At 43.9% G+C, this 14,695-nt stretch overlaps 2 protein-coding genes across 5 annotated transcripts in view; both read left to right on the top strand.

Annotated features, from left to right (window-relative positions):
- LOC139446800 (constitutive coactivator of PPAR-gamma-like protein 1) overlaps nt 1-14,695 on the top strand; it is a 42,522-nt gene that overhangs the window by 5,639 nt on the left and 22,188 nt on the right. For all 4 annotated transcript variants that reach the window (XM_071228132.1, XM_071228130.1, XM_071228131.1 and 1 more), the window contains exon 2: nt 13,974-14,053. In XM_071228132.1, the coding sequence (XP_071084233.1) occupies nt 13,974-14,053 (80 nt within the window). The remainder of the gene's footprint in view (nt 1-13,973; nt 14,054-14,695) is intronic.
- LOC139445241 (postacrosomal sheath WW domain-binding protein-like) lies at nt 6,481-7,708 on the top strand. Its single transcript, XM_071226380.1, has 3 exons — nt 6,481-6,537; nt 6,950-7,147; nt 7,583-7,708. Exons 1-3 carry the CDS (start codon nt 6,481-6,483, stop codon nt 7,706-7,708), a joined length of 381 nt encoding a protein of 126 aa, XP_071082481.1.

The raw sequence follows: 14,695 nt of genomic DNA, 5'->3' as shown, positions 1-14,695 counted from the left end.
ACCCTTTTGTTACTTGTGTTCATTTGTACAGAAAATTCTATATTGGCAACATTTTGTCTGGTCCGGTAACTTTGCAAAGTTGTCAGTCCATTTGGGGGAATTTTATGCACTGATATTATTCTTGTACTATCGGCATGGCCATCATCTACATTTACAAGCTGCATCCACAACATGCGGTGGTATATGGGAAATCCAATCTGATTACATCACTGTTTCCGTCGCTTCGGTAACGATGGGATTACGCTGCTGTGAGCTAGAGAACCAAGTCTCTTGCTGACCAAAGTCATCTGTGTATGATAATACATGTTTATTTACATCGATACAAATGAGCATGATCAAATTGATATTGCAGTAATGAAGGCCTCAGTGGTAACTGTGTTGCAATGCTTCCGATTGCCATGGGCCTTGTTGCAATGCTTCTGATTGCCATGGGGCCTTGTCGTGGCCACTCTGTGTGACGCAATACTTCTGATGTGACATTATGTCCTAAACCAGCTAGTGTCTTGTCAGGGATTTATGTAGAATTCCAAACCAAATGCCTCTTGCAGGCAGAGCAGGGAAACACAATTATTTTTCTTATGTTCAGAAGTATTCTATGATTGTATTCAATCAAATAATGTGAGCTATGTATAAAAGCCATTTCCCATTTATTGATTCTGTAATTGGCAAAATAAAAGTCCCTTATGCAAAGCTATTAGATTATTTATTAGGAATTGACACTAGCCAGCTAGTCCAAGTTTATTTTCTATAATGTTAGGGGAATCCTGGGGGAGATCCCGGTTCGCCCCGATGATGTTTCTAAGTTTGTCGGCACCATACCCATGCTTGTGGGTTTCACCAAAGTGGTAAACATCTGAGACCTGCATCACTTCAGACTTTACTCCTACATTAAGCTGACATGCCATGATATAACTGGAATACTGTTGAAGTGGTGTTAAGCCTAACTCACTCGCTCAACTTTTAAGTGGCAGGGTTTTACGCGACGCACATATGCGTCAGTTCTCACAAATGTAGAGAATGGAGGCAGAAAAAAAAATGCTGCGTCCCGAAGGATGCACAGTAATAGTCTTTGTACCTACTGTTCATCAAAACAGTGATCATGGTGATGGGTGTCTGTTATTTCATCCAATAACCTCTGTCCACATGATCATTGATTCATTCCAGGCTCTAAAGTAATTAACAATATTTACAGTATACTACACCCTGTCATTACTTTACACGATTACCAAACTGCCTGCAAAGACCCCTAAAATTAAATATTGGTTTTCGGAATCGGTTGGTCAGGCTCGCTGACTTAGTTGATGCAAGTCATTGTATCCCAATTGCATGGATCGATGCGCATGATGTCAATCACGGGATTGTCTGGTTTGGACTTGATTATTTACAGACTGCCGTCATGTAGCTGGAATATTGCTAAGTGCGGCGTTAAACAACAAACAAACAAAAATATTGGTTTCGTAAGTCAAGGTGTAACCCTGAAGTAGTATATTTATATGGTCTGCAAATGTTGTGTATTTGTGATATATACAACTACAAAATCAGTGTGGTAGGCACATAGTCTCATTAGCTATCTTATCACTAGATTGGTTTCAGTTTTGTTAGGAAACAAGTTGAGCCTTTAGATATACATGTACGTAGGTCCTGTATGGATCTGTGTGAGTCTGATCAAATACTTTTGACTGTGACCAACCCGATTGAAAACTGGAAATAAGGGCAAAATAAAAGAATTAGATCTTCATCCAATTTTTTCAAAATTGAGGTGAGAGGGCATTTTTATTTTTATATACTGTCAAATGCCAGTGTCTCGAACTCGGAGCGGCCAAATTCCCGGTTAAGTCGAACTATGTCTGGTCCTGGCAAACTTTTACTGTATGCAACCTATATGACCAAAGTAGATGTGTCAAATTCCTGGTTGTCCCCGTCTCTATGTATCATGTTTATAGCCCCAAGAGCTGTTGTATATAAGTTTTAACTTATCCTGATAAGTCAAACTCAATTTTACAAAAAACACAACTCTGCAAAAATTAGTGTTTGTATCATTTGAATAAAATGCATATGGATTCATAAAGGAAGATATGACATGCTTCTGTTATTATTTCTTCGTACATGTTATGTAAATAACATTTATATAATATGTGGTACCTGTTTGGTGCATAGCTCAGGTGGTAATAAGGTTGAGCCGGATTAGTCGAACCCTGGATAGGTCAAACTTTTCTGTGAAACCAACTTTTCAAGGCGTCTGGATATATAATGTTGCTTGGTGAGATTTACATGCTGGGTAGGACTAGTTTAAGGTTTACATAGTGAAGTGGGGAACAGTGCGAATTATCTTGTCTGTAGGTACTTGGAGATTACAAGTCTTTGTTGGGTGAGAAACCTAAAGATCCGGGTAGAGAATAGGTCTTCAGCAACCCATGCTTGTCACAAGAGGCTCTATGCTTGTCATAAGAGGCGCTATGCTTGTCAGAAGAGGCGCTACGCTTGTCAGAAGAGGCGTCCTATGGGTCTTGCGCCACAAACACATCTTAGCGCCAAATCAATCACTTAACACTGCATTGCGACTGTTGTGCTAAGATCGGTTTGTGGAATGGAACCCTTGTCTGGAGGTATTGTCAGGCACAATATATCTGTGTTGTGTTTAACAATAAGCAAGTAAAAGCTTATCACAGAAACATATTGGATAGTTAAGATGACATGTTTGACGTAGTGGTCATTGTGGCTCGTTTGTTAGTGATTTGTTTATGCTCTGGTCCAAGGTTTGTTTGGCCAAGACTGGAAACCTTTTGGTTGCCACGATGTGGCCAGAATAGTGATGGCTGATGTTACAACATTCACTCATTAACACTCTTCAAATGAGCATGATAAGCCCCGTAGTCCTAGCCCTCTCTACCCCTTCCATGAAGCCCAGTACGGGAATGTATCCTATATGTACATCCTATGTATTTCTACAGATATATCCTGTATGTACATCCTATGTATTTCTACAGATATATCTTGTATGTACATCCTATGTATTTCTACAGATATATCCTGTATGTACATCCTATGTATTTCTACAGATATATCCTGTGTGTACATCCTATGTATTTCTACAGATATATCCTGTGTGTACATCCTATGTATATCTACAGATATATCCTGTATGTACGGCATATGTATTTCTACAGATATATCCTGTATGTACATCCTATGTAGTTCTACAGATATATCCTGTGTGTACATCCTATGTATTTCTACAGATATATCCTGTGTGTACATCCTATGTATTTCTACAGATATATCCTGTATGTACATCCTATGTATTTCTACAGATATATCCTGTGTGTACATCCTATGTATTTCTACAGATATATCCTGTGTGTACATCCTGTGTATTTCTACAGATATATCCTGTGTGTACATCCTATGTATTTCTACAGATATATCCTGTGTGTACATATTATGTATTTCTACAGATATTTCCTGTATGTACATCCTATGTATTTCTACAGATATATCCTGTGTGTACATCCTATGTATTTCTACAGATATATCCTGCATGTACATCCTATGTATTTCTACAGATATATCCTGTATGTACATCCTATGTATTTACACAGATATATCCTGTATGTACATCCTATATATTTCTACAGATATATCCTGTGTGTACATCCGATGTATTTCTACAGATATATCCTGTATGTACATCCTATGTATTTCTACAGATATATCCTGTGTGTACATCCTATGTATTTCTACAGATATATCCTGTGTGTACATCCTATGTATTTCCACAGATATATCCTGTGTGTACATCCTATGTATTTCCACAGATATATCCTGTGTGTACATCCTATGTATTTCTACAGATATATCCTGTGTGTACATCTTATGTATTTCTACAGATATATCCTGTGTGTACATCCTATGTATTTCTACAGATATATCCTGTGTGTACATCCTATGTATTTTTACAGATATATCCTGTGTGTACATCCTATGTAGTTCTACAGATATATCCTGTGTGTACATCCTATGTATTTCTACAGATATATCCTGTGTGTACATCCTATGTATTTCTACAGATATATCCTGTATGTACATCCTATGTAGTTCTACAGATATATCCTGTGTGTACATCCTATGTATTTCTACAGATATATCCTGTATGTACATCCTATGTATTTCTACAGATATATCCTGTATGTACATCCTATGTATTTCTACAGATATATCCTGTGTGTACATCCTATGTATTTCTACAGATATATCCTGTGTGTACATCCTATGTATTTCTACAGATATATCCTGTGTGTACATATTATGTATTTCTACAGATATTTCCTGTATGTACATCCTATGTATTTCTACAGATATATCCTGTGTGTACATCCTATGTATTTCTACAGATATATCCTGTATGTACATCCTATGTATTTCTACAGATATATCCTGTGTGTACATCCTATGTATTTCTACAGATATATCCTGCATGTACATCCTATGTATTTCTACAGATATATCCTGTATGTACATCCTATGTATTTACACAGATATATCCTGTATGTACATCCTATATATTTCTACAGATATATCCTGTGTGTACATCCGATGTATTTCTACAGATATATCCTGTATGTACATCCTATGTATTTCTACATATATATCCTGTGTGTTCATCCTATGTATTTCTACAGATATAGCCTCTATGTATGGGACCCCCTCTGTGGTCTAGTGGTAGAGCATCTGCCTGGAGAGCGGAAGGACCGGGGTTAGATCCCCAGCTGCGTCATACCAAAAGACGTTAAAAGATGGTACTTGTTGTTACCCTGTCTGGCGCTCGGCATTGAGGGGCTAAAACAAGGACTGGTCGTCACGGAGTCAGTATGCTGTGTCTGAGTGGGGTATTCATGTTAAACTGCAGCGTGGTATCTCAGTGTCAAGCTAGTGTCGGACTAGCACAAGCAGCCACACAAACGCACACACACGTACGTGCACTTCGCTATATAAGTGCAATAACCTTGGACGCGACGTTAAACCCAATAACACCTTACCTCTATGCATGTCGTGTATTTCTGCAGATATATCCTCCATGTACATCATGTGTATAACTTGATGTGATGAAGTTTGTTTGTCTTCTCTGGGGCCACAATTCGCTGTGTAGAACTGCTTACTTTGGGCATACCAGAAACCTATAAGTGTGGCTTTGAATTCGGATTTGCCCCTGATTTTGTTTGTCAGCACAATACCTGTGCTAGTGGGTTTCACCAAAGTGGTAAACATCTGAGACCTGCATCACTTTGGGCTTTCCTCCCACATTAAACTGACATGCGGTGATATAACTGGAATGCTGTTAAAAGCGGTATGAGGCTCACCTCTCTCAAAACCTCATTCACTACAGTGGTTTGTAGGGACTTTGTACCTTGTGGGTATTCGTACATTACAATATGGAAACCATAGCATTAACTAATGTTATGATCCCTGAAACATTTACAAGCCTGAAAAGTCAGAAACCCCTTGAAAAGCCTGAAATTCTACTCGTCCTTGGGACATCTTTAACAGTGTTAAGTTAAGCATGAAAGTCAGGGTCCTTGACTGGTATTATATTGAATCCCTGTATTTTTGTGATCATATTAAATGTAATATGGACCCATGAAGATCCGGGGTAGAAAAGGTCTTCAGCAACCCATCCTTGCTGTAAGAGGCGACTAACGGAATCTGGTGGTCAGGCTTGCTGACTTGGTTGATGTATGTCATCGTATCTCAATTGCATAGATCGATGCTCATGATGTAAATCACCGGATTGTCTGGTCCAGACCGCCGTCATAGCTGGAATATTGCTTAGTGTGGCGTTAAACGTCAAACAAACAATCTGATATGCCAGTGAGATCATAGTCAAATGTGTCAAAATGTAAATCTGACTTTTTCAAATATGAAAAATTGCCACTAACGATGAATTCTTGGTAGACAAAAAAAACCACTTTGATGCTTAAAATTATGGAAATTTTATCCACCAGCTCTCGTTTCATATGCAGATGAAATTATGGAATTGTTTTGCGTGTTCAGGTTGAGAAAGGAAGTGTAGAACAACATGATATCGGGTACTGGTAACATCTTGTGTATGTTTGTGATGACGATAACTGAAAGTAACAGTACAAACACAATGCGAACTCCAGGCTTCTCCGTGACATCGCCAGCCTCAGGACAGCTTCGGCACGTGGATGTACCAACTAATTTATCTCAGATTCCAGGTTGCGTAACATGATAAATTCTCAGGGTTATTGCTTCCAAACTGAAGATTTTCCAAATGAAAAGTGTTTCTACTTTGCTTTCCCTTTAGTTCATCTTTGTCTGAAAGACAGTTTTAACATCTGTTTAACTTAAATGTACACAGCAAGGTCCTAAACCCAAATACCAAAGGTGAAGGTTGCGATGCATTGACCTAGTGCTCATTACTGGCGAGCCTACCCTTGCAATGCTCTCACTGTATCTGCAACAATGAAAGCTGGAGGAGCAGGGGAGCTGCAGCATTCCTGTCTGGGCCGTCTGGCAACTGTAGCTGAGACAAACACTGCAGGATCGGGTAGATGGAGATCTGTGGTTAGGTAGAGAGCCGCCACTCTCTGTTGAGCTTGGGAGCCACACCACATGGATGGGGAGCTACACTATTAGGTTAGGGAACTTGCTGCTGGATCTGGTGATTAGGTACCGTGCTGGAACACAGGGATTGGGAGCCACACTATTGGGATGGGGGGGCCACACTATCGGGATGGGGAGCCTGCTGCAGGATTTGGTGATTAGGTAGAGAGCTGGAACACAGGGATGGGGGGCCACACTATAGGGATTGGGGGCCACACTATTGGGATGGGGAGCCACACTATAGGGATTAGGGGCCACACTATTGGGATGGGGAGCCACACTATAGGGATTAGGGGCCACACTATTGGGATGGGGAGCCACACTATAGGGATTAGGGGCCACACTATTGGGATGGAGAGCCACACTATGGGGATGGGGAGCCACACTATGGGGATGGAGAGCCACACCACAGGGCTGGGGAGCCACACCACAGGGCTGGGGAGCCACACTACAGGGATGGGGAGCCACACCACAGGGATGGGGAGCCTCACCACAGGGATGGGGAGCCTCACCACAGGGATGGAGAGCCAAACCATATGGTTGGGGAGCCACACTATAGTGATGGGGAGCCACACTATAGTGATGGGGAGCCACACTATAGTGATGGGGAGCCATACTATAGGGATGGGGAGCCACACCACGGGGAAGGGGAGCCACACTATGGGGATGGGGAGCCACAATAAAGGGATGGGGAGCCACACTATAGGGTTCGGGAGCCACACTAAAGGGATGGGGAACCACACCACAGGGATGGGGGAGCCACAACACAGGGATGGGGAGCCATAACACAGGGATGGGGAGCCACACCTCAGGGATGGGGAACCACACTTTTAGGATTGGGGAGCCACACCACAGGGATGGGGAGCCACACTATTGGGATGGGCAGCCTCAATAAAGGGATGGGGAGCCACACCACAGGGATGGGGAGCCACACTATTGGAATGGGAAGCCACACTATTAGGATTGGGGAGCCACACCACAGGGATGGGGAGCCTCACCACAGGGATGGGGAGCCACACCACAGGGATGGGGAGCCACACTATGGGGATGGGGAGCCACAATAAAGGGATGGGGAGCCACACTATAGGGTTCGGGAGCCACACTAAAGGGATGGGGAACCACACCACAGGGATGGGGGAGCCACAACACAGGGATGGGGAGCCATAACACAGGGATGGGGAGCCACACCTCAGGGATGGGGAACCACACTTTTAGGATTGGGGAGCCACACCACAGGGATGGGGAGCCACACTATTGGGATGGGCAGCCACAATAAAGGGATGGGGAGCCACACTATGGGGATGGGGAGCCACACCACAGGGATGGGGAGCCACACTATTGGAATGGGAAGCCACACTATTAGGATTGGGGAGCCACACCACAGGGATGGGGAGCCACACTATTGGGATGGGGAGCCACAATAAAGGGATGGGGAGCCACACTATAGGGATGGGGAGCCACACCACAGGGATGGGGAGACACATTACAGGGATTGGGAGACCTTTGCAGGATTAGGTATTCCTATTAGAAATCTAGTGATATGGTTGGGATCTCAATGATTGAGAGATCAAAGGTGGGAGAGATAATGCAGAAGCAGTGTGGAGCCATGCTGGAAGAGTGGGAGGCAGTGAGATCACACTGAGCATGCTGAGGGGAAATGTAGTGTTGCAGTCTTACAGATAAAGAGATTGCATTAATGGAGGCGACAAGATTGTGTTGATGGCAGATTTCATTGATAGGAGTTTGTGGTGAAGGAGCAACATTCCCACAGATTGTCCTCCATTTGGCAGAGGCAGAAGAAATGGTTCACTGGTGATGCAATACTCGTGGGTGCTGTATGTATGTGCAGCCTGTGTGCGCTGGCAGGTAATGCTCTGCCCGACACAGGACTGTCCTGGGAGGTGAGCAGCTACTTGCTGGAGAATGTGTAACCTGATCCTGTCACTTCAGGTTGGAGATAGATGTGCCCCAACTACCTTACCTCTCTGGGCCTCAGGAGGCTAGCTTTGTGTCCCTCCCCACCCACAACACACTAGACTGGATCTATGCTGACAACACTGCCAGTCTCTTGATTGATTAGAAGTTGTGGCTGAAATAGCTGAAATTCCTTGATACTGCTGGGGAGGTAATCTGTCTTTTCATAGTACAAGGGTACATGTCCTTTACAAATGTTTGGTGATTCAACCTCACACAATGGGTGGAAGTCAACAGTACATGGGTCCCTCCACCGTCCACCACGCCAGTGTGCACCGTCCACCACGCCAGTGTGCACCGTCCACCACGCCAGTGTCCACCGTCCACCACGCCAGTGTGCACCGTCCACCACGCCAGTGTGCACCGTCCACCACGCCAGTGTCCACCCTCCACCACGCCAGTGTGCACCCTCCACCACGCCAGTGTGCACCGTCCACCACGCCAGTGTGCACCGTGCACCCTCCACCACGCCAGTGTGCACCGTCCACCACGCCAGTGTGCACCATTCACCACGCCAGTGTGCACCGTCCACCACGCCAGTGTGCACCGTCCACCACGCCAGTGTGCACCATCCACCACCCCAGTGTGCACCGTCCACCAGGCCAGTGTGCACCGTCCACCAGGCCAGTGTGCACCGTCCACCACGCCAGTGTGCACCGTCCACCACGCCAGTGTCCACCATCCACCACGCCAGTGTGCACCGTCCACCATGCCAGTGTCCACCATCCACCACGCCAGTGTGCACCATCCACCACGCCAGTGTGCAACGTCTACCACATCAGTGCGCAACATCCACTACACCAGTGTGCACCGACCACCACACCAGTGTGCAACATCCACTACACCAGTTTTCACCGTCCACCACACCATCACACCAGCATGCACCGTCCACCATGCCAGTGTTCACCGTCCACCACACCATCACACCAGTGTGCAACATCCACTACACCTGTGTGCAACATCCACTACACCAGTGTGCAACATCCACTACACCACACCCATGTGCAACATCCACCTCACCAGTGTGCACCGTCCATCATGCCAGTGTTCACTGTCCACCACACCATCACACCAGTTTGCAACATCCACCATCCACCACACCAGTGTGTACCGTCAATCACAGACCGCCTCTGTGGTCTATTGGTAGAACGTCCGACCGGCCGCTTCATACCAAAAGACGTTAAAAGATGGTACTTGTTGTTACCCTGTCTTGCGCTCAGCATTAAGGGGCTAAAACAAGGACTGGTCGGCTCGGAGTCAGTATACTGTGTCTGAGTGGGATATTCACTTTAAACTGCGGCATGGTATCTCAGTGAGCTAGCACTATAAATCGGCATCTGTCCGGACTAGCACAAGCAGCCACACAAACACACACATGTACATGCACGTCGCTATATAAGTGCGATAATCTTTGACGCGACGTTAAACCCAATTTCACCTCACCTCACCGTCGATCACAGCAGTGGGCAACATCCACCATCCACCAAACCAGTGTGTACCGTCCATCACAGCAGTGGGCAGCATCAGGGATTTATCTTGAACCACTCAGAGGCCAATATTCTGCCACTAGTCTGGCTTGTAGTTGTAGTTACGTGCAAAGATTTCACGCAATTGGATACAGTATTTGAAAAAGTAACACTGTTGTCAATTGTCCAGTATCGCTACCATACTACAGCACCAGCAGTGGGTTGACTTAAGATTGAATATCAGAAGCCCTTGTCATGGCCCTACTGTTAAATGTATATAATTTTGGCTGTGCCCAAGTGGAACACCTCCAGAACCCCAGTATGCAGGGTTAGACATGGCCACTGGTCCGTTAATCTGAGTCTATTGCAAATAGAGAGGGAATGATTGTTTTCTATTTTGCATATACCACACGTCCAAAATGAGCTCTGGACAAGTTGGAAATGACTAATAGTGTCTACCCTTGAGTGTGTACTGTTTAGAGAGTCCCAGATATCTTTTGTACATATTCCTTATCTGATTTCTGTACACTTTTTTTTAGAGTCCATGTCCAGGAATACTTACTTAACATTCATTTGATTTACGTAATTTGCAGCGTCATTGATCAGTCTATTGCCAAGTATGATCTGTGGTCACTGTAGGGTAATTTTTTCTGTCCCAGTTCCTATGAAATGTTCAATTGTGTTCATCAGTATATGGTGGGACATTTGGACCAGGTTTAGAACCCCCTTGGGCATACAGTTGGTAATTATCAGTTCTAGTGTTGCATTATCCAGTATTTAAATACAGTGCTCATGACTGCCTATGCCTGTATATATCCCGTCTGCCAAGAGGCCAGCTGGCACTCTCTGAGCCCAACTTGAGTTCTCCTCATCCCCCATCTTAATCGCAGTGTGTTAATGATAGCATCATCCATTGATTCTCCCAGCTATTGATTTGAGGGACAGAACAGCAAGAAGTAGAAATCTGTGAGAGCAATCAAGCCTGGGCCAGGCCGGCAGCAGACACTGTCCGCCATCTTGGAATAATGGAATGGTTGACTGCTGTGTTCTATTTAAAGATAGAGTGAAGCTGCACTAATGTCAAACTCGCTTTGTGGCTGGCTGTTTAGTTTTGCAGCCTCATCTGGCTTCATGGTTCTAATTTATTGCTTGTGAACGTTACTAAATATGTAAAGTGTAGATAATCGACACACATATAGAAAATCTTGATCAGAAATGGACATGACCAAATTGGCTTTGATTGTTTGGAGAAATGGAAATATTTGAATACAGAATCTTCTGCTGTATTTGCGTGTTTAATATTCTCAAATAAGATGTACACATGTCCGAAAATGAGAAAAAAACCTCGTTAATGTTTTGTATAATAAGGCAGCTATTACAGAAGAAAGGGATGGTGGTAGATGTGACATTTTCTGGTTCACTGATAGGTTCTGTTTAGGATCTGGGGTCATCTTGCTGCCTGCCTGTCCCTTACTTGTCCTGACGACCTTGTCAAAATTGATTACAATCCTCCCAGATCTGACATCAAGGTCATGGTGACCTCCAGAAGAGGAGCTTGGTTGCAGACTTAAAAGGACAATTAGCGTTATGGCTACTGTCATTCATCTGGTTGTCACACAGTGGATTTAAATGCTCTATGCCTCAGACTGCACCAGATACTCTGGCTCCAGTAGAAAGCTTTCCATGGACTATTCTGAATCAGTCACTCTGGATCTTCAGAGTTAACACTGTTACGTAGGGACTATTTTTAGTCAAGGCTGGCTTGATTGGAATAATTGGATTCTGCAGAAATGTATGTGGAAGGCTTGCTTTTGGACAACTCCCTTCAATTTGAACTGGCTTGTTTAAGTCACTGTTGCAGTCTGCAGATTTTGCCATTAGTCTGAGGCATGAGTATAGTCAAATCTTCAGAAGAATCTGGAGTTACAAGTTTGGGCTGGACTCAGATGTGTTTGCCACAGACTGCTAGTCCTTGTTTTGATGTACACTGGCAAACCTTCTAGTCTCGAAAAGTTTCTACTAATTTGATAGATGCTGTATCAGGAATACAGGTTTTCTGCTTAAGGATCTCATTGATGTGAAAGTTTGACCATAAGGACCCTATCACTTTCATTTATGACAAACTCTTGAAGATCCGGGTTGAATAGGTCTTCAGCAACCCATGCTTGCCGTAAAAGGCAACTATGCTTGTCGTAAGAGGCAACTAACGGGATTGGGTGGTCAGGCTCGCTGACTTGGTTGATGCAATGTGCAGCATGTCATCGATCCCGATGTTGTGGAGCGATACTCATGATATTAATCACTGTATTGTCTGGTCCAGACTCGATTGTTTACAGACCACCGAATATTGCTGAGTGAGGCGTTGAAGATCAAACCAACCAACCAACCAATCACAGAGCTCCAGATGTGTGTTGGTGTTGTGGGTATTTTACCCATGCATTTTAAAATCATTTGGTATCAGTAATTCTATCTGCGTATTCAAATTTCTGTTACCCACTAGTTTTTACACATGTGGGTATTTAAGTTAAATATTTAAAAACACTATTCATCTAGTCCCTACAAACTGGTGTCGTGTGGGTTCGAGAGCTTTATAGGACTAAAAAATACCACGATACTTCCACAAGAAAGTGTGATGGCAAATGATCATGATGTAACGGTCATCGTGGAGTTTGGCAAGGTTGACGGAATGCCCGTTATAATTTCAAAATAAGTTGCTGATTTGCTAATCGAATACGCAGGGTTACTTCACAATATTTTGATGATACGCACAAGTTTGATTTTTGTAGCGTATCTGTAATGTTTGTTGCGTATTTGATATGCTTAGATTATATTTTACTGTGTATTTCTGCATTTCTGATGCGTATTTCACGCAGATACGCAGCTTATCTCGAGCTCTGCAATCATTCATGACAAGAATGACCTTTTGCTTTAACATATTTCTTGTGTACAAAATGCAGCTGTATAGATGGGGATGTGCTAGGTGCACAAAGACAATGAATGACTTGATTATTTTTCCCAATTCCAATACATTACCTTGAGCATGTAACACCTGAAATACACATGTTAGTCCTGTTAATACACTGTCGGTTTATGAAAAGTGTTTGGGCGGTGGTGTAGCCTAGTGGTCAGAGCATGTGCTTGTCACACTGAAGGCCTGGATTCGATTCCCCATGTGGGTACAATGTGTAAAGCCCATTTCTGGTGTCCCCTCCTCTGTAATATAGCTGGAACGTTGCTAAAAGCAGCGTAAAATCAACAAATGTTTTATTCCAGAGAAATATCATACTTGTCATACTTTGGAGGGGGGTCGGGTAGCCTAGTGGTTAAAGTGTTCGCTCGTCACGCCGAAGACCTGGGTTCGATTTTCAAGATGGGTACAATGTGTGAAGCCCATTTCTGGTGTCCCCCGTCGTGATATTGCTGGAATATTGCTAAAAGCGGCGTAAAACCATACTCATTCATTCATTTGTGATACTTTGGCTTATATAAAGTCATTAGTTGTAGTTTTGACTATTATGTGTCACTACATTGTTTTTGTGATCAAAATAGCAAAGCCATGAGAAGCCTCAAACTGTTCCATGTGTAAAAAATTGTTGCTGTTTTTTGCCCAAGTGCTGCTCTTCAGCAGTTCAGGTTATTACTGATGTAAAATATATGCAGTAAAAGCGGCATCTGAACTAGCACAATATTTAAATATATACTTTCTTGTACTGTAGTAGTTTCAGGTGCAATTTTTTTTCTGATCATTGCATTACAATTCTTTTCAGTTATGATAGTGGGTATTTTTTAAAGGAATCACTGGTAGACAGTTGCAGTAATCTTAATCTCTGCATGTAAAATATTTCTGAAAAGATTTGTTCGTCGTATGATGACCATGGCATACTAAAATCAGGATGTGTTTCTATGTTACAGGAAATCACATTCTGACTGATGATGACCTGTATGACTTCCGGTGTCAGCTGGCCGCTGCTGAGGGAGGGAAGCCGGTCAAGGTGAGCGTAGGTGACGTTGGGGGTGTGTCTGACATGGTTACTGCTGTGGGGATGTCTACATGGGTTTCTTTTGGCTGTAGGTTTGTGTCAATGGTTTGCAAGAGATAAATGACTCCAGGACATTTTCATGACTTTCGACTGTGTCATTACCTAATTTTTAAAAAAAATAATGAGGACATTTTGGATGACAATCAGAAAATGAACCAATCTGAAACCCTGTTTCACACACTGCTGGCTGTGGGTGTGTCTGACGTACTTGTGAGTGTGTCTGACGTACTTGTGGGTGTGTCTGACGTACGTGTGGGTGTGTCTGACGTACGTCTGGGTGTGTCTGACGTTCGCCAGTTGTGGGTGTGTCGCACATGGTTACTGCCAGCTGTGGGTGTGTTGCACATGGTTACTGCTGGCCGTGGGTGTGTCGCATATGGTAACTGCTGGCCGTGGGTGTGTCGCACATGGTTACTGCTGGCCGTGGGTGTGTCGCACATGGTTACTGCTGGCCGTGGGTGTGTCGCACATGGTTACTGCTGGCTGTGGGTGTGACGCACATGGTTACTGCTGGCTGTGGGTGTGTCGCACATGGTTACTGCTGGCTGTGGGTGTGTCTGACATATGTGTGGGTGTGTCTGACGTACGTGTGTG

The sequence above is a fragment of the Haliotis cracherodii genome, unplaced genomic scaffold (assembly GCF_022045235.1).
Source record: "Haliotis cracherodii isolate W230 unplaced genomic scaffold, xgHalCrac1.p SCAF_6, whole genome shotgun sequence".
Classification (NCBI taxonomy): domain Eukaryota; kingdom Metazoa; phylum Mollusca; class Gastropoda; order Lepetellida; family Haliotidae; genus Haliotis; species Haliotis cracherodii.
This window is presented reverse-complemented; position numbering and strand designations above follow the sequence as displayed.

What these genes read in the sequence shown, in the direction of transcription:
- LOC139445241 (XM_071226380.1), top strand. Translation starts at nt 6,481, where the DNA reads ATGAAAGCTGGAGGAGCAGGGGAGCTGCAGCATTCCTGTCTGGGCCGT. An exon ending in GTCTGGGCCGTCTGGCAACT is followed by an intron (nt 6,538 to 6,949) that starts GTAGCTGAGACA and finishes GCCACACTATAG; the next exon opens with GGATTAGGGGCCACACTATT. An exon ending in CCTCACCACAGGGATGGAGA is followed by an intron (nt 7,148 to 7,582) that starts GCCAAACCATAT and finishes CCACACTATTAG; the next exon opens with GATTGGGGAGCCACACCACA.